This window comes from Xyrauchen texanus, chromosome 14 (genome assembly GCF_025860055.1).
Source record: "Xyrauchen texanus isolate HMW12.3.18 chromosome 14, RBS_HiC_50CHRs, whole genome shotgun sequence".
Lineage (NCBI taxonomy): Eukaryota > Metazoa > Chordata > Actinopteri > Cypriniformes > Catostomidae > Xyrauchen > Xyrauchen texanus.
In genome coordinates, this window is record NC_068289.1 from 14,790,489 (window position 1) to 14,817,345 (window position 26,857).

Below are 26,857 nucleotides of genomic sequence, written 5' to 3' on the forward strand. Positions count from 1 at the left end.
ACACACACACACACACACACACACACACACACACACACACACACACACACACACACACACACACACACACACACACTTTTCTTTTGTTTGTTTTTTTTATACTCGTGTTGGTTTCTCAGAGATCAAAAAAAATCTGGCACAAAAAGAAACAGTATGTGGGTGAAAAAAACGAAACTAGGTATTGTGCGAACAGTGGCATTTATGCAGCATTATTCTAACTTTTCCTCATCCTCCTGTCCTTCCTCATAGTGGCGATACTCTGGCTTCAGCTCCCAGGTGCTCTTATGAGGCCCTTTTGAATTGTACACTCCAATCTCTCTCAAGATCTCCTTCAAGTAAATCTAGAGGAAAGAAATTTATATCAATAGGCAACCAGAATCTAATCATACATGCAACCTTGTGCAAACCCCGCTTACACATGTATGGATATTGTATTTTAAATTAATTGAATAATACTAGTCTCAGTTCAGGAGACTCTGTGTTGTCAGTAAAAGGTTAAATTTTCGACGTACGGAGTCATGTGACAAAAGAACATGGCACCGATCACAGTGGATTTTGTCTTTGGGAGAAACGCCAACAAAACTACATCTGGTAAGAAATCTCAGATTTGAGATTTATCACAAAACGCCACGCTGCTAAACAAAATGTACACTGTGTACTTCAGTAAATTTTTTCCTTAGACATCCTCTATTTACTGTTCATTTACATGTTGAGAATCAATGGGATCATCTGAAAAATCTAAAGCTGAAAAATGTTTATGTTCAGAGGCTTTATATGGAGTTAGGATTTCTAACTGTTCTGAGACCAGTGCAGACAGACAGCACACTGGAGGTTAAATCATACACTAAATAGGCAAGGGAGCATCCTATATCTTTATATGAATGCACACTAAGTGCATTCAATCCTAAAATCCATCTAAAAGTTCAGTTTCAGACTGCAGATGATGTTTGGACCACTCAACATGTTTGGCAGACATGGGACAATGGTAAGCAGCACATAGATTCTGAATTTATAATGTATAATTATATTTTAACATGGTTGGCAGTGATTGGTTGATGCTGGCCATTACTTTGAATCAGATTTAATTATGCACATTTCTGATGTAATGTCTGTAATGTCTCAAAAACTTGAATTTATTATACATTTATTCATAGGAACATCAAGCTTACTTGTAATATAATCAACCATGCATGGCTTCCAAGAAAATAGAGAATATTTGTGCTTTCTTGTTGATTTCTTGTTCATTTTTAACAATTTAGAATGTCTGTACATAAGACGATATGCAAATGCAGATTTAGAAGATTCAAAGTATCACATTTGCATTAGAGCATAAGCTCTTGAGCATTTTGAACTGTGTTTTTACACTCCTAATTTTGTGTGACCTGAAGCTATTTAAAGTTTAAAGTACAGTTAAATGGAGCATGATTTTGAACCAATGATATTTCATTGTGGGTCGGGCTACCCAGCTTGACAGCACAGAAATGGAATCAAAGCAATCAACCAAATGTCCTGTCGCTCATCATGGCTGGTTAGGACAAAAACTAAAATGCTTTCTTTTTCAAAACATTCCCTTTATTAAAGTTTCTTCATTGGCACACACACAAAAAACATTCACTTTACAGACACAGTGTGCAATAATATTCTTCCATATGTAATCAAATGATATTTTAACACAAATAATGACATAGGGGGAAAAATTAACTAAATCAATTTAAAAAAAAAAAAAAAGTAGAAGTAGTGTGGTTATGGTTCAATTATTGTGGTCTTGTTCAAATTAATAAAAGTTTTCCATACTGCATAAAAATGTTCAGTCTTAAGAAAATCTAATCTTTTCGAGTTGAAGGTGGTACATAACATCTTTAATCAGGGCAGAGCAGTGAGGTGGATTTTTTTTGTTTCCAATTGAGCAAAATCAATCTACGTGCCAAGAGTGCAACAACTCAAAGCAAAATACGCCAAAAAAATGGGTCTTTTCCCAACACCTCTGACAATAATTGAAAAAAACTGAAATCCAGTAATTACGAATATTAGGACACTTCCAAAACACATGTCCTAATGATGCTGGAGTTTGACTGCATCTATCACATAATGGGTCCACAGAAGAAAACATCTTAGAGAGCTTTAATTTAGACAGGTGAAGTCTATGTAAGATCTTGAATTGTACTAAACCATGTCTAATACACAAGTGAACCAATTCTTGTGCTTCCTCCCATTGCCAGTATGCAATATCTATTCCAAGGTCTTCTTGCCATGCTGCTCTTACATGCTCTAATGAAACATCACATTCCAACTGTGATAATGTATTATATATAACGGATATTCCTCCTTTGGTAAATGGATTCTGTAGAAACAGTGAGTCCATCTGGGAGGTTGATGGCTCATTAGGAAATGATCAAAACTTTTATTTTAATTTTACACATTTTGGAAGGAACATACCCCTTTTTTGGCCCAGATCTGAAATATTGAATCAATTTAAGCAGTTAATGGGCTTAAAGTAGAGCATGCCTGCCATTTAAAATGCCTTCTTATCTGATTCCAAATTTTGAGTGAGTTTGAAACCACTGGATTACTCAATGCCTTCCTCTTGGCAAGCTGAACAGATTAAAGCTTGCCAAGAGGAAGGTGAGCATGATTTATTTTCCATATCGCACCACTCTATCGACCCCTCCTGTATACCAAATGAGTGCGCTCTTATATTACATGCCCAGTAATACAGCTAGAGATGAGGCAGTCCCATCCCACCTTTCGGTTTAGTCCTCTGTAAATATATATTCTTGATTCTGGGGGTTTTATTATTCCAAATAAATTGGGTAACTATTCTATCCAAAAAAATTTATTAAATGTAAGCTGGGATACACTGGAAAATAAATAAATATTTGGGGAAAATACAAATTTTCACCATATTAATACGACCTGCTAAAAAATAGGGAGATTGGACACTTCTTAAAAATGTGTTGGGTGTATTCATACAGCGTCAGAATATTTTCTTTAAAAAGTATAGAAAAATATTTAGCTATGGTGATCCCTATGTATTTAAATGAGTTTGTTAAAAGGGAAAGAGGAAAGTGTTTCAAATTGGGCCTTAGGATTGATTGGAAATATAACTCTCTTAGAAAAATTTACCTTATACCCTGAGATATTCCCAAATGTATCTAAAATTGACATAATGGTTGGCACTAATTGCAAGTAGTTGGACATGTAAACTAACAGGTCATCGGCGTATAATTATACTTTGTGTCTTTTTCCCCTCTCATTATCCCACTATAGGCTGGAGATGCACGTAGAGAAATTGCTAAGGGTTCTATTGCAAAAGCAAATAGCAGGGGTGAAAGAGGGCAACCCTGTCTCTTAGAGCAACTTAATCGAAAATAACTAGAGCTATTATTATTGTTTTTGCATAGAAGCTTGGGGTGGGCATATAGTATTTTAATAAATGAAATAAAATTAGAACCAAATCAGTTCTGGCGAAGAGGTAATCCCACTGAACCCCATCAAAGGCTTTTTCTGCATCCATAGAAATAGACCTCGGGCTGAGTGGGATTGGGATATGGTGTACTGTTCTATTTGAAGATCTGTCTAAACATGAACTTAATACGAAGTTTAAGTCACCCCCCATTATCAATTGATGAGTATCTAGGCAAAATGTTCAAAATATACGTATATAAATATAAATTGTTCCTCATCTATATTAGGAGCTTATATATTAACTAACAATATTGGTGTGTTATAGAATTTTCCAGCTACTATATCATCCACTGGAGTCAGAAATAACAGAAGTAACTTTTCTTTAGGAGTATTGCTGCACCTCTAGACTAAGTTACAATTTGAATGAAAGATTTGTCCCACCCACCTTCCCCTTAATAGTCCCTGGTCTTGGTTCCTTATATGGGTTTCTTGTAAAAATGCAATATCTGCCCCTAGTCTCCCAAGAGGAGCTAGTACATTACCTGATTTATAGCCCCATTAAGCCCCTTACAATTCCATGAGACAAACTTAACTGAATTTTTCTTAACAGCATTTACTTTCCTTCTAGCCACGGTCAGAGACTCGAAAAATACTGTGAAGTGTGGCTTTTGAAGAGGAATGGGAAAAAAGAGAATAGAAAAAATGTGCCAATTCATTTTCTTAACAACATCAAACAACTTGAACAATTTAAACAATAGCTCCAGTTACCTTTCTCTGATTGAGAGGTACACAAAAAAGGGGTCGGGAACCTTTTTTCACTAAGGAGCCAATTTTTTTATTTTTGGTTGATATATTTGTTCGATAGAGCCATACCACAAACAAATAATTTAGTATTTTTTAAGTTTTTCAATAAAATACAATGTTGATATTGCCCATAGACTACTCAAAAACAAACAAAAATGCAAACATTAATAGGTAACATGTTGCAATATGGAATTGAGTACACGTGTTTGTGCAGGTCTCCATAAAATTACTTAATTTTACTTCATGCAAATTTGTACTTCCCTTTTGGGCTGAGCGATATGTAAAAAACATTTTAAAAGATAAAATCGCATTTAAAATATCAATATCCGATTATATGGTCAATCCCAAAGGTCGGTGAATATTTTTGCTTTATTGATTTTGCTTTAAAAATGTAATTTATTTATTGAAACGAAATGTAATTTATTTATTTTAAAAAATACATAACCACCTCCGCAAATCCGAAAAATAACGGTCTCTAACGGCTCCATTTGCGTGATTTGCAATCATGCAAGTATCAGTATGTGGCAACAGGTGCAAATTACTAGCATACAACTTAAACTAAAGACAGTTATAAATGTAAATATAATTATAATAATCATCATAATAAATAAGCCTAAAAATTTTCCCAAATGTGTGTTCTTATCGAATTTGGTTGTATTGTTTTGATCATATTTATGCTGCCTAAAGAAAAAAAATAGAACTCAATTTTAGGTTCAAGGTGAACATTTCTTGTATTACCTTGTGATTTAATCACTTTCGTCTTTGTTTATTTAATACAAAGATACCTGTATATATTACTGAACCTGCAGAGTTGTGTTCACAATGTGTAAGAGCAAACTAAACTCGCAGTACCTCACAAGATGATCTGAGATCATTTGCAGCATTCTCATGGACTACATTATTCTTCCAAACAGTTTTCAGTTGAATGAAAGAGAGAGATGGTCTGTTCTTGAAAATATAATGAAGTGTGTTTCTTCAAACACATCAGCATTTCTTGTCATGATCTTACAGGTCACCCACCTTTTGCAGTTAGATGAGCAAAATTACTCGTGCATGAAATGCATTTGGAGAGAAGCTTGCAAACTGGATTGAGTCTCGTCGCATTTTGCGGGTGCTATATCACACCCTGGTCGCACATAAAAAAAACGAACGTTCATAAAATCGCTCGTAGAATATGCTCTTAACAGCTAAGATCAATAGTTATTGGGAAACGAGTCCCAGAACTCTATGAATGTTCGTGTGTTGGAGAAGCACTTTCATTGCACTAAACAGTTCACTGCACACACACATCAAATCAGAAGCGCATTGGCAGCTTTTCTTTTGTCGGTTCTTCAAAATATAATCACGTTTCTTCAAACGCGCGTCTTTGTGTCTAATTTCTTGTTGTATATCTCTCTGACAAGTCTTTCAGGTCGCCTTCCACAGTGGCTGGTACATCAGCAAAATACTCTGCATTAAAAATCTGCATTTGGCGGGTGTTCATTTCAAACCTTGTTTACCAGATGTAAGCTGTAAAATTTGTGAGAAAGGAAACCAAAACGGTGTAATTTACTTCAACCTTTGCAATCGCACCCACACTTTCTGTTGGAAAAGTATCTCTACAAAGTTTTAAATGATCATGTGTTGGTGAACGGTGAGTTACCTGGCGAGCCACTTGATTTTTAACAAAGAGCTACTTTTGACTCGCAAGCCATAGGTTCCCGACCCCTGGTCTAGGCTTTCAGTTCATCCATCTAGGTTTGAGTTTTCTTCTCAATAAATTTCTCAGCTTCTCGAGGGTGTTCGAACGTGTACCTGATTCAGTCCACGGCGATTGAGACAACCTTTATTTCTAGACAACTTCAGGATTTTTTGCTTGTCAGAATAGTAATGAAAACAAGCAATTATTGCTCAGGACCTCTCTCCCGGCTTCGGTTTTGGCACAAGAGTCCTGTGCGAACAATCTACAGTCATACTGGAATCTCCCAAGTCATTAGCTCTGAATCAAACCGGACTTCCAACCTCCACTCCCTTTGGAACCCCAACGAATCTTAAATTCTGTCTCCGGCAGTATTTATTTTTATATAATTATTATTTATATATAATTTTTCATGCATTTTCTTGTGTTTTTTGCCATAATTCCATGAGACTTCACTAGTACTGCCACCCAGTCCGTCATGTCACTCAGTGCTTTCCCCAGCTCTGTGCACTCGTTTGTTGATTCGCTCGTTTTTCTTTCACCGCTTTCTGTCTTCGTATTATGCTGGATCATCAATGTAACTTTTGTACGAGCTCAGTTTCATGTCGAAAGGTACATAGCTACAAATCTTTGACAGAAATTATATAGTTTCATATGGCTGACTAGTCTATTGAGCAATAATCACTTTTTTATTCGAGGAGCTCCCTTCTCTGCTGCTCAATCCATTCGGGCGGAAGTCCCCAAAAACTCTTGTGATTTCCAGTTTATCAAGTAACACCTAGTTGGGAGTTTGCACTTAACTGGTCAACTCACCACTGGTTGCTTTGTGATGTCCACCAGGTCTTTAATATTGTAGTACTGATGCTTCTCAAAGGCAGAAAAGAGCATTTCCAGAACCTTCTGCTTGTCAGCTCTTGCACGTTTGCCTTCCTCTTTCTTCTTCTTCTCATATTCCACCTAAACAGAAAAACAAGAAATCAAGAGGATTTATCTCACTGTATTTCTGACATATTTCTCTTGCACACCAATCAAGCACTTACACTATGGCTGTGGTTAGACACAGGTTTGTAATTGGTTGTAACAGCTTTGTCAAGCCTCTGAGACAAACGAAGAGGTTTGGTGGATTCTTCAATCTGCAGCCTGGGAATAAAACAAATGTCTAGAGGGTCAGATGTATGTGATTTGAAATGTATTTGACAGGATCAGATCATTCTGAATGAAGACAGACATACTTCTTTAATTTCATGTAGCTCTCAGTGACTGCAGGTCTGCACTCAGCTCGATGCACAACCATGCCTTCAAGAGCCACCTTATCTGAACAACAAGGACATTTGATGTTGTTATTCTTTACACAAAATTAGAGGAATAGTTCAGTACATTTCTGTACTCATTTACTTATCCTGATGGTGTTTCAAATTGTATCGACTTTCTTCCAGGGGACATAAAACTAAATTTTTTAACTAAATGTCCTGATCGCTCTTTTGCATATATAATGAAAGTAAATGGGGACCGGATCTGTGAAGCTGTGAATTACTGATTTTTTTTAAGTGATCCACATGACTTTTGAACTATATTCCAAGCCATATGATAAGCTTTTTACAAGGAGCAGATGATGGAAAGTGGTAGGCGCTGGCTGTGGAAGATTACCTCTTGAGGATTCATTCAGTTCACAGAATTTTAAAGCCCTAACATTAATAGCCAGCTGTTGAAAACTATCTGCTCAGAGAAACTGACTGGGCACCACTCTTATCTATTGATAATTTAGAAATTGCACATCAAGCTCCTATAGATAAAATAAACAGTATAAAGAGTAAATCCATACGATAACAAAGTGTTTTTTTCCCCTACAAAATTGACCAATGAAATCAGAGAGTGGATGTTTTTAATAAAAGACATTTCTTTACTCACTGAAAAGCTGCATATTATGGACATACACTTTCCATGGAAAGCCTTGGGGGGATAAAAACACAAGCACACATGGTTTCTCCTTGAATCACTTCCTAAATCACTCTTTTATAATCGTTTATGCTCACGTAGGACTCCTGTTGTAATTTCGGTGAGCTCCACATGACAGAGAATAGAGTGTTGTGGTGAGTTGGCACGTGTCATCCCTCCAACATTTCGCCACGGCAAGTTTATCATACCTCTGGCTGAAGAGAGCGAGATCTCAGCAAACGGTTGGCAAGCATGACACCCTTGGCCAAAATAGAGTTGTTTTGAGTCTGTTAGGGTGGCGCCAGCTTTACATGCGCACCAATGTGCTTTTAACTCCAAAAAATCTGATTATATTAAAACTATCAGACAAAGCATGTAAATCGCGTTTACATGAGATTTGAAATAATAGCTTTTAACGTCAAATTGCAAAGGAGGCATGCGCACAACACCTGCATACATTGGATAAGACGGGAAGAATGGCAGTAAAAGGGGTAATGGGCAAAAATCTGCCAGTGGCGATCAGTGTCTTCTTAAGCCATTTATGACCTTACATTGTTTCAAGAACTGATGAGGTAATATGCATGTGTGTCATGGTGCAATCCACTGGTGTGTCAACACAATTGACTCCAAATGCCATTGGATCTTGCGTGTCTTGTAAACAAAACACCATTGACGAAGCACGTCTAGTGGGATCATATTGATTTGCAATCTACAGTAAAGGGGAAGATTTAATACATAACATTTTAAACTACTCGTTACCCAAACATATTGTATGGCTTTAGAAGACTTGGACTACTGCACACAAGTGAAATTGACAACTTTTATGAAACTTTTAAGGTGCTTTTTTTATTATTTTGGAGCTTTGAACACTTTAGAAGGGTTTGGAATGACATGGAGAGGAAATTATGACAATTAAAATTTTTGCAGAAACAATTCCTTTAACATTGCACAGCGATGCTCACTCACCATTGTGTCATGCATAACACCATGACTCAGTACAAAGGATAAGCTAAAATTTGTGCATTTTGCCAGGCCCCCCAGCACAACCAATAGCTCCACTTGGCACTGAACATTAATGTACTTCAAAAGGAAGTGCAAAACACAAAACCCCCCTTTTCAAATTCAACTTGACATTTGAAATTTTATGATTCAGCCAGTGGGTTTGTATGCTTTTGTCCTGAAGTGTTTGAACCAGCAATGAGTGATGATTTTAATCAAACTCCAATGAGCTTCTCTGTACCTCCCATGCAACATTATTGTATTGCTCTGCTGTCAGCCAGCTCCCATTTGTTGGCACATTGTGAAGTTAGTCTAATGGATTGGCTTGCTTCCACTGATTGTATTAATTGTACAGCAATGTCTGTAATACCTTGCGGTCATTGCCCCTGAGGCCTTTAGAAAGGGCAGAAATATTTCACTCACAAAATCCATCAGGGCTTCACTAATGCGTACAATTATTGTCAATTATTGCCAGATGAGTGTTGGAGCACTTGTTGAGTAAGTCCATAAAAACGCCCACTTGTGTTTCACAACTTCAACAAAGCATCCATTTTCCTCGCAATTACCTAGAGGCTATGAAGAGGGGTCAGGGCAATCCAAGACCTAAAGGTTCACACATCTCCTCCCCAAACATCATGTGACCCCCGCATCTTACGAGCCCTGTAACATTACATAAGTATTTCCACAGGAACAATATTCAAATCAGCAGGAGATGCATTAACATGGGCTCTGAATGGAGTAGGACTGTTTGGGGGTGGTGTGAGTTGTTCAACCTGTTGGTGGGCTGAAGTTCCGCTGCTGAGATGATAGAGAGGTTACGGGTCAATCTTCCACCTCCTCAAAAGATCCCACCAGATTTCCTTCCACAGATGCAGAGAAAAAGAGCAGCAACATCCACGGCCCTCATCAGGACACATCCTCCCTTCCTCCACTCTCACACACCCACATGCATCCCAGCATCATTCTTCAGATGTCTCTTCATCAGCATAGAACAGTGCAAAGAGTCTTTTCAAAGCCTTAAGGTCTCTTTAGCTCATCACTCACCACGGACCCTGCTATTTTGATCATTTGTGTCTCCTAGCAGATATTTTCTAAATTTTACAATACAGTAGCATTTAATTTATGCTTTTCAATTAAGATTTTTCATTAGTTGTGACACTCCTGGCTTTTGATTGAGTACCAGTCTTTTCAACACTGAAGTTTCATAGGTGCCTTAACACTGTGGAATTTCCATAATCTTTTGTGAAGACCTCTGAGTGAGTAGAGGGAGATTTATGACAATAAAATAATAAGACTCTTAAATCAGCTGCCTCAACACCTTTTTAAATAATGTGTGTGGCACAATTTTCCCCCGCTCTAACTCTGTTGGCTCCATTTACATGTTTGTTTGAACTACTGCGCACTTGATAATTCAAGTGTCTGCATACATTAATCACATATAGCAAACCAAGTAAATTTAGTTTTTTTTCTCTTATTACAACACTAAATAAAGCATAGATTTTACAGTCATGGGTGTAGTACATACACTACAAGTCAAAAGTATGTAGACATCTGAACACCACACCTATCTGAGCTAGATAAGATTTTAAATTTCAAAACCATGACAATTCATCCCCACCTTTGCTGCCATTTAGGATCTAGTCTAGTTGTGGGGATTAGCGTACGTATTAATATATATATGTATTAATTTAGCAGATGCTTTCATGCAATGGAATGTGGAATGAGGAATACAGCAAAAGCAATTTGTCCATTCCTCTGCAATGCAGAGTTTCAAATTGCTCATAGAAGTAAAAGTACAAGTTCCCCAGTGGTAAAGACGCTGGCTACCACCCCTGGAGTTCGATAGTTCGAATCTCAGGGTGTGCCGAGTGACTCCAGCCGGGTCTCCTAAGCAACCAAATTGGCCCGTTTGCAAGGGAGGGTAGAGTCACAAGGGTTAATCTCCTCGTGATCACTATAATAAGTTGTGCATGGATGCTGCGGTGGATGGCATGAAGCTTTCACATGCGCTATATCTCGACAAGCCACGAGATAAGATGAGCGGGTTGATGTCTCAGACGCGGAGGCAGTGGAGATTCATCCTCCGCCAACCGGATTGAGACGAGTCACTACGCCACCAAGAGGACTTTCCAAATTGGGAGAAAAAGGGGAGAGAATCCAAAAAAAAAAAAAGGAAAAAAGAAGACAGTTAGAGCATTAGCAGGATAGGGTCAAGTGCTCACAAAATAGATGTGTCTTTAAATGTTTCTTAATAGTTTCAGAATCAGCTGCTCGGGTGGTGCTCAAAAGGTTGTTCCAGGTTGAAAGGTTGAAACTCAGAAAGTGATTTTTTGGCACCAAGTGGCGCCCATCATCTGCCAATTGCAAGCTTCCAGTGGGCACACACTGCAGACTCGAAGTAGTAAATGGGGGGCACGGAACCAGTGGCTGTTCTGTAAGCGAGCATCAATGCCTTGAAATTGACACACGCAAGCATTGGCAGCCAGTGCAGTTTGATGAAGAGAGGCGTGGCATGCGTGCTCTTGGGCTTGTTGAAAATCAAACACACGCTGCATTCTGGATCAATTGCAGAGGTTTGACTATACATGTAGGGTATCCTGTGAGAAGAGCATTGCAATTGTTCAGTCTAGAAATAACAAGAGCTTGGACAAGACGTTGTGTAGCATGATCAGGCAGGAAAGGTCTGATCTTTCTAGTATTGTACAGTGCAAATCTGCATGATCGAGTGGTCTTTGCGATGTGGTTAGTGAAGTTCAACAGATCGTCAAACACTACCTCAAGATTTTTGACTTTCCTGATTTGCAAACACAGACACAATAGAGATAATCAGCCATGACGTCAATTAGTAGACAAACACGGAAGGCTTATTCCCCAAGGGTTCCCTCAGGATTTTCTTTAGGGTTTTTATAATGGGGTTTTTCAATTTATGAGTAAAATAAGGTCTGTGGTTAACATTACTTGACGTTACATGGACGTTTTGTTCTACAACATAAAATTACACACTTTTATACATCAAGTGTGAATTTTGAAGCCGCCATGTGTTTAAAAAATGTATGCTATTCTTTTAGGGCTTCATAATTCACTGAAGTATGAAAGTGTGTAATTTATGTTGTAGAACAAAAAGTCCATGTATCATCAAGTAATATTTACCATAGACCTTATTTTACTCATAAGATGAAAAACCCTATTATAAAAACCCATAGCAAAATGCAGTGGAAACCCATGGCGAACTCGGTTCATAGTTTTTGGACTACAACCTGTACAGCTCTAAATCACACACTTATGTTGGGCAGTTGGCATTCCAACTTATCCTAAATGTGTTCAATGGTGTTCTGATCTGGACTTTCTTCCACAGCAGACTTATGCTGGAACAAAAGAGGGCCCACACCAAACTGTTGCCTCAAAGTTGAAAGCATACAATTCACTGGTATGTCTAAAAAGCACAGCATTTGCTCCATTTCGCCTCCATTAATTGACTCAGCATTTGTTGACACGTCAAATTCTTTGGCGGAGTCTAAATAGAATCTCTTATTCATGTGCTCTAATCTACATTTGCTTTCTTGTGCTTATCCATAATAAACTAAAATTAATTTGAGCCTCCCTAAGTTGCACAAACAAGTGCACTAATTAAAATAATAAATGAGATGTATGGAAAAGCAGGTCTGTGGCATAATTAATGCCTGTTTGTAATTCAGATGCAGCTGAATAAAACCAATTATCAAATGATGATTAAAACCATGACTGTGCCATCCTCTATAACGTAATCAGTCATATGAATATAATGAACCTTCACTGGATCTGTAATCAGATAGCTGTGTGCGTCACTTTGTTTTTAAAAAGTAGTGGGGACAGTGGAGCCGGAACCATTTGTGCTGTGTATTTGGCTTAGCTCTTGAACATTATTTAGGCTATCTTTAAATCATTTACGATCCTTTATTGCAGTCATAGCAACAGGTCTGAAAGCTCAATTTTTTAATAAAACCAAATTTGCAGCTTTGTGTTAGTGGATGTATATTAGGAGCAGGGGAAAATTTATGAATTTTGTTTTTTAGTTTTTTTTACTGAAACATACAGCTAGCAAATTCTTTTTAGATTAGAGCACACATCTGAGAGCCGTGTGCAGGAGAGGACATTGCCACTTTACGCCACAAATGAAAACCACAACCACTCAAAAAAAAAAAATAATTAAAAAGTCCAATCCCAGATCACATGATAAATCACACACAAACAAAATAAAAGCTCCGAGTCATTTTAAAAAGTGGTGGGGACAGTAAATGATGCCTATGACTATTGTTTATTTTATCAAAATTAAGAATCCTTCAGTGAAAAAGTGAGAAGAATGTGTCTTAGGTGATAACACTATGTATACTCTATATCAGCTGGTTTAAATAAAGTCAAATCGACTACAGACTGCAATTTAGACTCCATCCAATCTCAGCTGACAATGACGTACATTGCACAAATGCTGGCTCCAAAGAGTCCCTTTCCCCAGGACTGCCGTTACTCTTATAGTGTTGTTTAGAGTCAACTTACATGGCACAATTCAAGAATGACTGACATGCTTTGTAAGTTTTAGTGACATTACTCAAAGAGATGTCACAGTAATTCTGCTGCTGTTTAAGGGCATGTCTTCCTTGAGACAGACAAAGGCTCAGGCTCTTTTCTGTAAGACAGCCCATGTATAGATGGGGTTATAATAAGAATATCAATTCCAGGTTCTCATCACTGGGTGGTTTACTTGGTGACACAGGACCATACGTCTCCCTTTCATGTCTAACACCCTTAAAGATGGCTTGAGGCCAATTACAGGCTCGGTGCCCATAACTTCAAGATAAATCTTACTTAAAGGCTTCTTCTTGGCTCTACCATAAAACATTGATAACTGGGTCGCTCAAAGCAAAAGCAGCCTTTCTCTCTCAAAGAGAGTGAGAATGCTTCAATGCATTCATCCCTTTTGAAATGAAGAACAGACAAATAATTTACATAACTACACCTACATTGTACTTCATCTAGCTATCATTTACCGATAACGCTGCCAATTGTCGGCAGATCACACCGATAGCTCTTCAAAGCAAGGACTTAAGATAGACATGAAAACATCTCCCACTTCTCACAGTTTAATTTGAAGTAGTTCATTATGTGTGATCCCTGTGATATGGCTCTCTCGGTGAGTTCACGTGCAGCCACCCAACAGAGGAGCTCTTTCATCACAGGACAGCAGCGCTAATTGCCGAGCCAGAGTCAGAGAAGGTGCTGAAGTGGAAAGGTGATTAAATTCAGCCTGTAGAGTGGAGGGCAGTGTGTAATGCGCTCTCTTTCCCGAGCCCACACCACTGACACAGTAGAACCCACCCTTAACACCCCTCCTCCTACTGCAAATGTAAGAGTGCATGCGCACACATATATGTATGTGTGTGTGCTTGGCTGTGAAAGGCTCAGACACTGCTGGCAGCGCACACTCCTGTGCTCCATGCCAGCATCGCTCAGCTGCGCTGTTATTTGTTCGCCCGCCCACTCACGCGCACACTCCACCAGGCTTGGTGTGAGGAACGGCATGGAATGGAATCTCAGAAGGATGGAGAGCGAACTGAGACACATCAACCCAGACTTGCTGCAGCCCAGCAAGAGCTTTAAGAAACCTTCCTCGGGCACCATAACCATCAATGTGGGGGGCTACCTGTATGCAGCACAGCGGCAGACCCTGGCAAAACACCCTGGATCTATGTTGGAGGAGATGGTGAGCGGGAAGATGCCTGTGGTGCACGTGGACTCTATGGGCAACACCTTTATTGACCGTGATGGCCCCATCTTCCGGCATGTCTTAAACTTCTTGCGTCTGGGTGAGTTGGTACTGCCCGATGACTTCAAGGAAGTGGGCCTTCTACGGCGTGAGGCCGACTTCTACAGGCTGAGCGAGCTGGCCCAGGTGCTCCTGGACTGGGAGCAACAGCAAGCCACGCAACGAGAACCAGCCTTCCTGGAGGTGACGGATAGCCACGAGCGCTCCCAGGGTCTGAGGATCTACTGTAGTGACACCAGCTTCACTGAGAAGGTGAAGAATCGCCTGGTGCAGATCTCCAAGAGCCGGCTAGATGGCTTTCCAGAGGAGTTCGAGGTGTCATCCAACATCATCCAGTTCCGGCATTTCATCAAATCAGAGCAGGGCTCTCGGCTTGTGTTAAAGCAGGACAGCACGTTTGTGTGTACAGTAGAGTGCCTGAAGCTGGAGACCGTGATGCTTGCTCTGAAAGGAGGCTTTCGTCTACTTACCAGCCTAGACAGTGGTCGTGGATCAGTGGTTCAGTGTGAGGCTCTGCATTTTGTCAAGTGACCCCACCAGAACTAACCACATGGCCTGCTGAAAAACCATTGCATTTATAAATGCACCAGTGTCGTCAGCCGAAAACATCTTCTGGAATTCTCCACTCTGCTTCTACATGACATGCACTAACAGCCTTGAAAAACAAGATATTATGTATTTCGTAGGGTTTGTGTTAGTAGTTTCTTCTGTTTGCAAGTTGTTTTTACTGATGATGATGGTGGAGTACTGTACTTCAAAAGGCTGAATGCAAGTGCAATAATAATTTCATTTGTGAGCAAATTTTGTGATTTCTGGTAATGTGATACAGTGTAGTGAACAATGTGTTGTAATTTTGAGTATTTAAGCTTTATTCAAAATTATTATTATTTAAAGCACTGTTTAAATGTGAAACGGTTTAAAAAAAAAAAAAAAGACTGTAAATCTAAGTGACAAATCTGGACTGCAACACTGTGTATGAGTTTGTCTGTGAACTGTGAGAAATCTTATGGCTGTGCAATGTAACTTGACAAATTACTGTGTGCTGTATAAATATAGCTACATTTCTTTTTTCTTATATGCAGTGAAGTCAGCTTGTAAGAGACAGCACCACTGTCCTAAATTGAAAGTTTTCATTATTATGCAGTAAAATGTGACCTACAAAGCTCTGTTTAATAGTTGTCACATTTCCTCCAGCATTGATCCAAATTCTAAATGTATTAGTGCAATGTTGGAGCGTATGGCATACATACAGACATACATCAATCACTGATATTCCAGTATCTGTGCACTGAATCTGAAGCAATTCTTCTGTATACCCAGTAGGACATAAAACTCATTTTTTACAGAAGGAAAGTTCAGCCAAAATAATTTATTCTGTCTTCATTTACTTATCATCGTGTTATTTTAAAGCTGTGGAACACAAAATTAGATTTTAGGCAGAATGACAGTCACGGTCACCATTCACTTCCATTCTGTGTGTGCTTGGGAACTACCAAACATCATCTTTTGTGACCCACAGAAGAAAGTTATATGGTTTAAAACAATATGAGGGTGAGTGAATGATGACAGAATGTAAAGTTTTGGTTGAACTATCCTTACAGAACAAGCTCATGTTTAAATCAGTACAACAACATATTTAAGAGTATTAAAATGTTGCTGGTGAACATTTATGAAAATAAATATGGGAATGCATCAAGTTCAGAATACATTAATCATCCTGAGAGTTAGCAAAAAACATTCAGAGTGCATTCAGGAGAAAAACATCTCTGTTTAACACAGCTAAATTCAGTTACAGTTCTAAGTTGCCCCTTTCGAAATTAGGCAATGGCAGACATATGGTCACACACACTTTGGATTAGCTGACATCTCCACACACTAGTATCCATCTGTTTTCATCAAATCTGTCACGCAATCTCCCATTAAAATGAGTCAGAAGCACATTTCTGACACTGGGAAAGAGTTTGTAGTGTGGAAATTAAAAACAGGGTCCTTTTTAATTGCAGATATTAATCATTTATTTTTGGTGAGACAGGGCAGGGCTTATAAGCCGTCAACTGTGGCTGATGTGTTTCTAACTTATTTAAATGGAAGAAACCCATTATTAACTGAAATATTCATGGATTAGTCTTGCATACAATTGTTGCCAGGCAAATGAGACTCCTACACACCACAAAGATGCCAAATATTCTCATCATGTGCTCCCAAGGACACATGACTAATGGCTCCTTTTCAAATTGATCAATGTTAGAGGTCAGGCTAACATGTGGCTTCAAGAATATGCCCTTAAGAGACCAATTTGTCAGTAACAGAGAAAATAGCACGAGAGAAAAAAAAAAAGATTTCTGGTTCAAAGTGTGAGCTTTAATAAAAGTCACACCGCTATGTTAGACCAATGCGAAATAGGCAAGAGTCAGGGCCCTCTGTAAAAGAAAAGGCACAATTGGAACAAATCAAAGCAAAGAATAGTTTCAGAAAGTGGTGGAAAATAAAACTGCACAAGCCAAAGGCTGATGCAAACACAATGAAGCACAAATTAAATGCCTTCAATTTCACATAAACTTGCAAACAGGAAATTTTAACAATCACCAAGATATTTTGTCCATATACATAGTACACACAAGTCAACAAGCCTTTTGATCTTTGTCCACCTTTAGGTTAAATTAACTTCATGTACAAGGAAGGACTTCATGGACTTTTGGTTAAAATTCAACAAGATTTTTTAGATTAGAGGATTATCATTAACCAAAGATGCATTCACCCATCTATTACACCAAGATTCATATTAACAGTGAAACTGCTGATTTTAAAATAAAAATATTTGTCACCAAATGGTAAGTAGAGTGAAATGCTTAAATCATAATATTTTATCTTATGTAATTTAAAGGGTTTAATGCACTAAACACACTTACAAAATCACAAATGTCACAAAAATGCAATTGAATAAAATACATAAATCTACATAAAATGCTAATAAAAACGTGACATCCATAGCAACAAGGTCAACTCCACCTTACTAAAATTGCTCCTAGCAGTTTTGTGAATGGGTTAAGCAAAAACTCCTAACTAGGAACTCTTTGGAGAACTCCTAGTGGTAAGAGACAAATCTTTGTGAATAAAATGGCCCCTGATAATCAAGGTCACATGACTCTTTTTGTGCAAGCTGAAAGGCGACATTTCTATTTCTAGCCACAGATGGAAAGCTGTGCTACTGTAAACAAAGACGACTTTCAAAAAGATACCGCACATGTGTGCAATCAAGTCCAACTCTTTGGGTCTAACTTTAACCTGGCAACTGGCTTTATGTGCCATGTCAATCAAGTCAAACGGCCTCTCCTCAGCCTTGTGGAGGACTATGTGCGATTCACAAGCAAGAAAAAAAAAATTCAAACTTGACAGCTTATCAAAATAACAGCAGCTCCTCCAAATATCACCGCATCTGGTAGGCTACATCCACTTCTGCTTTCTGACAGACCGACTGCTCACAAAAGAACATAGAAAGAATTCAAATCTAGCAGTTATGTAATGAGGAAAAAAGGGCGTGAGGTTTTACATTTTCTATTTACACTGCAAAAATCAGTAATTTTGTCTAAACATCCTTAAAAGAATCAACATTTATTTGAGAAGCAAAATTACAAAAGATATTAAGACTTGCTTTCAGAGAAATCTAAAATAATAAAGTGAAAATTTTAGTACATAAAAAAAAGCTCTTCACCACTGGGGAATTTTTTTTTTACTCAATTCAAAGGGAAAACAAGTTTACAAAATCATGCTAGTAAATAAATAAAATCAACATAATTAAATTTTGCTTCAGGTAAATGTATCTTGTTTTAAGGATGCAGTATTCCAATGATGAATCTAAATTCTGCAGAAACATTTCACTCAAGAATCTGTGCATCTATAAATCAGTGAGCCAAAAGCCAAGCACACGTGTAACGTGTCTGAATCACATATTTTAAACCGAGGGCCATTAGACGTGACTCTTCACCTCTACTTGCTGGTTCTCCTGAAGAGTTATGAAATGAAAATAAATAAATGTAAAGAACAGTTCAAAGTAATCACTGTTCATGATCCTAGTTGCAGGGTTATTTTATTAGTTTTGGCCTCTAAGACACAGACAAACAAGCATTTGCTTCTGCTCCCTAATCACATAATGACGTACAGTATTTCTCTCAAACAGCTTAAAGTCTTCTTCAATACTAATAAAAAAATAAAATACCAAAGAAGTGTTTTTGCATTACCCTACAAATCCTTTCAAAACCCTGAACTATTTCAATTCACAACTTACTGAGAAATACACATGGCCACCATTCCACCCCCAGAAAAAGCTTTTAGCTGTACAAGTAGAGCCTACTTCGGTGGCTTACCTGTTGCTTAGCAACTGCTTAATCAATACCTGTGGCTTGTAAGAGCCAAGCAGACAACAAAAAAAAAAATTGGGAAAATTATAATCCTAAGTGAACAAAAGCACAGAACAATTGCAATTCCACACTTGGCATTGAGTGCATTTCAGTCAGGCTGCTATTATTATGTTGTGCATATGAGCTGCACTGTTATTCAGTATAGTGATCTATAGAGCGATGACCACCCCCAAAAAAAAAAAAAAAAAAAAAAAATCAAACTTTTCATCTATTCAAAATTACATTAAAGAAACTGGCCTTTGAAGACTGCAAGTTTATGTGACTTAAAGATCCTGGTGGACTAAATGCTTATTAGGGCAAACAAGCTTTGTTTAGTTTGCCTTGAAATTATGACAATAATTATGCACTGACGTTTTTGTTCTGCTAAGGTGTTCGTTTGGTGATATTTTTCATGTTCGCACTCTGAAATTCCAGACCTAGGAGAACTCCACTAGTCAAAGAGCGTTGATGATTGGTTAAAACTAATTGTGGGAATGGTTTGGATGTGGCTTTTTTATTTATTTATTTTCCTCAACTAACTAATTTAAAACCTCAGAGCATAGTATAAAACTTGTTTGCCTAGGGTGCTTTAGTTAGTTTAGGAGAAAATGTTTGGCTTCGTTCATCGTATACTGCAAATTAGGCGGGGTGATCCGTTTGGTGATACAAAATTACACAGTTCACTTTTGATGAGTTGTACATAAAATGTGTAAACAAATTTAAACAAACACTTATTTTACACAGCATTTTCTCAAAATGGCTACAAAAATATTTAGAAATATCCATACACTGATGAGCCAAATCATTATAAGCACCTGCCTAATATGTTGTTGGTCCTCTGCGGGCCACCAAAACAGCGCAAACCCGCCAAGCTATGGACTCTACAAGATCCCTGAAGGTGTCCTGTGGTATCTGGCACAAAGACATTAGCAGCAGATCCATCAATTCCTGCAAGTTGTGCCGTGGCTTAGACTTTTTGGTCCCTCACATCCCACAGATGCTCAATAGGATTGAGATCTGAAGAATTTGGAGTCAAGGGCAACACTTGAACTCTTCATCATGTTCCTCAAACCATTCCTGAACAATGTGTGCAGTGTGGCAGTGCACACTATACTACTAAAAGAGGCCACTGCCATCAGGGAATACCATTGTCATGAAGGAGTGTACCTGGTCTGCAACAATGTTTAGGTAGGTGGCAAGTGTCAAACTGACATCCACATGAATGGCCGGTCCCAGTGTTTCATGGCAGAACATTGCCCAGAGCATCACACTCCCTCCACCGGCTTTCCACAGTGTATCCTAGTGTCATCCTTTCCCCAGGTAAACAGAGTACACGTACATGGCCATTCATGGGATTTTAAAGAAAATGGTACTAATAGGACCAGGCGACATTCTTCCAATGGTCCAAGGTCAAGTTCCGACATTCACAAGCTCATTTTAGGCACTTTCGACATCATGGGAACTCTGACCAGTCTATGACTACGCAGCAGGGTGCGATGCACTGTGCTGTGACACGGTCCTTCCATAAACATCATTAACATTTTCTGTGACTTGTGCCACATTAGACCTTCTGTCAGTTCGGACCAGATGGGATAGCCTTTGTTGCCCTTGAGCATAGATGAGCCTTGGGCACCCAACACTCTGCTGCCGGTTGAGGTTTGGCCCTCCTCGGACCACTGTTGGTAGGTACTCACCACTGCTGACCGGGAGTACCCCACAAGTCTTGCCATTTCATAGATGCTCTGACCCAGTCGACTGGCCATAACAATTTGGCCCTTGTCGAAGTCGATCAAGTCTACTGCCCATTTGTCTTGTTTTCAACATGTGGACTACGAGAACTGATTGTTCGGTTACCATCTAATCTCCCCAAACCTTGAAGATGATCAATGTTATACGCTTCACCTATGTGTGTTATAATGTTTTGGCTCATCAGTTTAAAATGTGTGAAAACATTACCAAGGTCATAGACTTTGGAACTGACACCAGGTGGAGAGACAACTTCTGTTAATTGGCTAATCAGGTGCAATAATTGACCAAGGCTGATCACCTCAATATAGTCAGATATCAAGCAAATAATCAGATAGGCCTATTCTAAAGATAGAGCTATTCATAAAATTAAAAATTAGGGATATTAAACTATCCCTTAACCTTTGCTGTTGGACAGAAATGTGTCACAATTATCAAATTCCCTAGTGTAACCCTTACCTAATACTAATTACAGTGTCTGAGACAATTCTTAGACTCACCTGGACTCTCTGTAAAGACAGCAAGGGTTTGACCCCCCACCGCCTGTATGGCAAAGGGATGTTCTCTGGGGGTGCGCACTGATGAAACCTTCTCACCAGAGCACTCAACAACTGTCAGCTCCTCATTCAGATTGAATGACACCTGAGGATATAATTAATCAGTCTCTCTATTAAGAATGTTCTCTCTCCCAAGCCCAGTATCAGAAAGGATTCCTATCATTCTAATTATGCAAATCAACAGTGACATCTTACAAACATAACCCATAAGTGAAAGTGTCTTTATAAATATTAATAAAAGCTTACCACAGTCTTCCCTTGAGCTCTTGGAGAGAGAAAAGAGTATGGGTGAAAAGATTTAATACACAAGTGTTTAAAAAAATTAATTAAAAAAACGTTTGTAAATAGACCTTACTTGCCAATTTTAAGTTTGCCTACTTCTCCTCCAGAAGCTTTGGCCCATTGCTGAGAAAGGTATTTGGGAACCTAAAGAAAAGTGAATACACCTTAGCTATTTTTCTGTTTCCGAAGATATCTCTGTTCAAGCACCTGTATTGTAAACCAATTACATTTTCGGAAGATGATGTTAGTGGTCCTTGCCCATGCAAAACACACCACCACTCTGCCAGTGTTGCTATGTGGTCACTACGGGGTTTTGTGTGGTTTTTAGCTCATTGTTAAGCAGTAGATAGAGTGTTTTAAAAAGTGTTTTTCTGTCCGTCAGTGATATGTTTTTCTCTGTAAATATGCGCTTGGCAGATGCTTTTGACTGTTGCACCACTTTACAATGTTTTTTTGGCAGGAGCCATGTACACTAAGTGCAAACAGTGATTGATGCTATATATTTCCTAATTAAATACTATCTGTGTTTATTCAGCGTCCCACAGACACCCTACAACCCCTACCCATAAACCTAATCTTCTTTTACAAAAATGAACCATGGTTTTACTATAGTAACCATAGTATCACCATGGTATTTTGTAGTGATATAGTAACCACAAAATTAAACATGATTACTGTAACACCATATTATTGTAGTGACACTATGCCTAATTGCATTAAAACTATGGTTTCCATGAAACAAATATGCTTACTACAGTATTACTATAGTAAAACCATGGTTAATTTTCATACGGGTAAGAGGAGCGATACAATCTACACATGGCTGATGCCAAGCTGCAACAGAAAGCATCACCCCACTCTTCTCAGGTGAGGAAGAAATGCATGTGATTGACAAACCCAAACTGTGGTAGGTGCTATTTTCACCTGGAGCAAATAGTCTGTTTTTCTCGTGCAAGGGGCACTGTATTTTTTCGGCACCATGTCAAGTTTATAAGTGTGTCTCAATACACTTGTTATTCTATTTTTTACCCAGAACAAGAACGTGTTTGGCCTGAACCTGAATTTTTTTTTTGCCTTTTTATTGCACTCCAGCATAGAAAAGTAAAGCCAAAATGATACTTTGGTTGTCCGCATCACAGATGCAAAGTGGCGTCACGCTAATTTCATTATCAGAACAGTCTGCGCCGACTATCCAGGTGCGTCTCAGATTTTCATCATTCGTATTTGCTCCTGGTCAAAATAGTATACTTTGAAAGGTGAAGCGCTCAACCGTGTGCATCGCAATCCAGAATGCAGAAAAACAAAGTATACCAGAGCCTTTAGACACGAAAGCTAGGGATCTGGGTACAGGTTGTGTGATGTAAATTTCGTCATCAACAGAGAGCTCAAGCACTGAACGCATGTGGCCCGGCTTTTATAACCACACGTACTTAGATCAGCAGTATGCGCATGCGCCTGGAATTATTTGCAGTTATTAGTGGGTCCACAAGGTGGCAGCACTCATAACTGAGCTGTTGCTTCCACATAGAAATGCAAGAACATGTTATCACCAGTAAACAGCAGGAGACAAAGATGGAAACAACAACAGTGGATGTGCAAGTCAAGAGCGCATGTGTAAGGAGGTCTGGAGATACCTATATTTGTACAACTCGAGTCTGAAGGAATATAAAGACATCTTTATGTGCCTAAATTCCTGAAGAGTAACAGTCCAGTGTCCCGTTGTAGCATGCATGCGCAGTCAAATGGTGGATACTTTGAAACATAGGCGTCATTTATGGGTGGGAGGGGGACATGTTGCTACCACTTTTTGCCTTTGCCAAATTTGTCCTCAATACTTTTTGAAAAAGCTTTCATCAGGTAAGTGTCTAATGCAGAATAAAAATCTCAAGTTTTTTGTTCAGGAGTTTCCATTTCGTTCATGTGTGTTAAAATAAGTGGCAATCCAGTGCTGAAGTTTTTAATGTAATGATGAGTGCTTGTTGTGGCTGTTTTCAGTGGCGTTTGGTGGCAGCGGACTTTGATGTTCTCTTGTGCATCCAGACACACGCTGTACTTATTTCGCTGTCCGCAGCTTGCACTCATGTCCAGTTAATTGCAAAGAACAATGCGAACAAACGTGTCCCTGCTCATGACATACATCAACTAAATATATAAACTTCATTTATTAAATTCAAAATTTGTATTAGGGCATATTATAACCCAGAACTAGAGCTGAAAACTTCACCATAAGACCAATTAGCTGCATGTTGTATTGATCCATGTATTTGTCCACTGACTAACAAAATCCCGGTACTGATGGTGTCACACGTCTGGATCAAGTTAATGATCAAGTTATAGTGCTTGAACTGGTCACTAAGAATGACTTTTTATCAAAACAGTAAAAGTTTATTTGACATTATCTACACATAACCTAATTAATATTCTCGAGTTTCACCACTTTGTGATGTCACAAACTGTCCCCACCACTTTCTAAACAAAAATGACGCCTGTGATTCGAAAGGCTGCTCGTTCAACTGTACACATACGCTAACCATATGTGGTCAAGCGCACGTTTTCAGCAGAGCTGAGTGGACATTTTCAATTCATTGCTATGCTCGCAATGTGGACTGTGGGATTGAAAGGGGTGTGGAGAAAGCGCTGAACTTAAGGGTGGTCGAGAGCACCAAAAAGTTGAGAAATGCTCAACCTCTTGCAAATAAGAAGTGGAAAACACCAGGGTGACTGAGAGCTGAGAGTAGTTGCGTCTGTCATAAGAGCTTCAAAATCTGACAATAATGCTTACGTTTCTGCTGTATTCACTGCTTTGATCACATTATAATTTTTATTTCTGACTTAAAACAGACTTCAAATGGTGAATGCACAAATTCTTTGTGCCAAAAAATATGGCTGGGTAAACAAAAGTTTTATCAAATTAAAACTATAAATCGCACATATGCATTATTATTGCTCGTGTTCTGAAAACACTGACACTCATTTTGTATGTTACAAACATGCCCCAAAGCACCAGCTCTTGAGCATAGCAGGAGTCATCCAGTGGACGTATCATTAAAGCAAGTTCTACACTAAAAGGCTCAAAACAACTCGCTTTGGCCAAGGGTGTCACACGCAGACTCTTTTGCTGAGATCTCTCTCTCTTCATTCAGAGGTATGACACACTTACTGATTAAAAATGGCGGAGGGCTGACACAAAAAAACAACATGAGTAATTTAGGGCATTTTCCGACCTGTAGCTTGCTTCATTTTAATCAGTGTATGTGATATGTAGCGGAGTGTGATAACATTTTTAAAAAAAAGTTACGATCAGCTTGTCATCTTATCAGTTCATCTTATCAGTTTTTCCAGTACTTGAAGCCATTAACTCAAGGAGTCCCAACGGTCAAGTGATTAACACCTCCTGCTTAGAAGTGCTAATGCATGCTCCGTCTCCCTCTGCCCTTCAGGTGATTATGTTAATGAGGCTAACACCAGAAAATCATTGGAAAAACCGAAGTATACTTTGGGCTTAAAGGAATATTCTGGGTTCAATACAAGCTAAGCTCAATCAACATCATTTGTGGCATAACGTTGATTCCCACAAAAACATATTTTGAAATACTTTACTTTTTTTCTTTTTTTTTTTAAATAAAGCAAAAATCAAGGTTACCGTGAGGCACTTACAATGGAAGTGAATGGGGACAATTTTTGGAAGGTTTTAAGGCAGAAATGCAAAGCTTATAATGTTTATAAAAGCACTTACATGAATTCTTCTGTATTATTTGAGCTGTAGATTTATTTAAATCTTAATTTTTACAGTCGTTTTAGGGTTTGTTGACATTAAATTATGGCAAAGAAGTTGTAATATTGGATATAACCACTGATCTATATATATATTAGATTTATTGTGATAAAATTTAGTTTTATATATATATATATATATAACTAAATTTTATCACAATAAACTCATGTTAACGCGCATATTGTTTATGACGTATGGCTATACTTGGAAATAGTATTTTAACGTTTATGGATTGGCCCCATTCACTTCCATTGTATGTGCCTCACTGGTAATTTTTTTTTTTTATTAAGAAAAGGAGGGGCAAGTCAAAATTCATTTTTGTGGTTATCAATATTATGCCACAAATATTGTCGATTGAGCTTTTTTTTTCCTCTCCAATTTATATCGACCGAGGAAAATTACTTGTGCACCTCTTCTCAACGAGCAGCACGATTTTAACCATTCATTTACACAAGTTAAAATGTATGTGTTCATTTTGAAAACGCCCTAAGCCAGTGTATGAGCAACAGTAGATGCTTGCCGTAGCATTCACCATTATACATACATCCCAGAAACCAACTTTTGAAAATCACAAACCTTCACCAGCCAGACTCCTGTATTTTGTTTGGCTCTAGTTAGATCGACGTCTTGTCCTTTAACAGACATGTCTGAAGTGCGTTGTTGTTGTTCTTGTTATTAAGAAAGCCCTAATTGAACTACAGTAATATCCTCTTCGTTTAAGAAAGGAAATCACGTTTTAGACAGCATGCACGCTGGTTGACACCAGTAATTTGCCTGAACGTCTGATAGATTTTATATGTCTGTATGCACTCCCATCTAGTGGTCACGTAAAGAGATTGATTCTGCAATGTTTTGTATTCAACTAAAGACTAATCTGCCTACATTTGTTGTTTAGCCGGCCGAGTTTCATTAACATTAAAATTAAACGATAACCATGTCTAAAGTGATTACTATACGTCTTATTCGGAATAGGCTATATAAAGTGATGGCAATTGTGAAAATAACCCATATATTAATATATATTTTATATTTGTTATATATAATATATACTTAAAAATGAACGTTTTGTTATGTTTTTTCCTCTAAGGTAAGCTGCCACTAGATGTAGCTAGTGTAGTTTGTAGTTTTCAAATGCTAGTCCTGTTTCTTATGGCTTTAGATCAACTCATATTGAGATATTTTCAAGCGTAAACTTGCTAATGGTGGAGCATTAGTGACTGCAAACAGATATAATGTAATACAAAAAAAAAAAAAAAAAAACGATGAACATTGACAAATAAATCAAATTGAAGCTGAGAGACTCAATTCAAAGCTTTATTATCTTTTGCTTGACATTAAAGGACACAGTTGGCATTTTCTTAATGTCAAATAGTTAATAGTTTGATACTGTTGTCAAGTATCTTCCAACTTCTGGGTTTTATTTTTCTGATCTTATTTCACTTCACAATATCTACCTATTTTGAGATTGTAGAGATCATC

The 26,857-nt window shown here is 38.2% G+C and overlaps 2 protein-coding genes across 2 annotated transcripts; one reads left to right on the forward strand and one right to left on the reverse strand.

Annotated features, from left to right (window-relative positions):
* Positions 1–209: 209 nt before the first annotated feature.
* On the reverse strand, positions 210–26,023 carry gtf2f2b (general transcription factor IIF, polypeptide 2b). The gene is made up of 8 exons (XM_052142141.1): positions 25,955–26,023; positions 21,677–21,747; positions 21,568–21,586; positions 21,265–21,406; positions 7,120–7,201; positions 6,928–7,027; positions 6,701–6,844; positions 210–341 (listed from the first exon to the last, which is right to left on the reverse strand). Exons 1-8 carry the CDS (start codon positions 26,021–26,023, stop codon positions 210–212), a joined length of 759 nt encoding a protein of 252 aa, XP_051998101.1.
* On the forward strand, positions 14,281–16,091 carry kctd4 (potassium channel tetramerization domain containing 4). The gene has a single exon (XM_052142138.1). The coding sequence runs from the start codon at positions 14,292–14,294 to the stop codon at positions 15,150–15,152; it is 861 nt and encodes a 286-aa protein (XP_051998098.1). The 5' UTR covers positions 14,281–14,291; the 3' UTR covers positions 15,153–16,091.
* Positions 26,024–26,857: the final 834 nt, after the last annotated feature.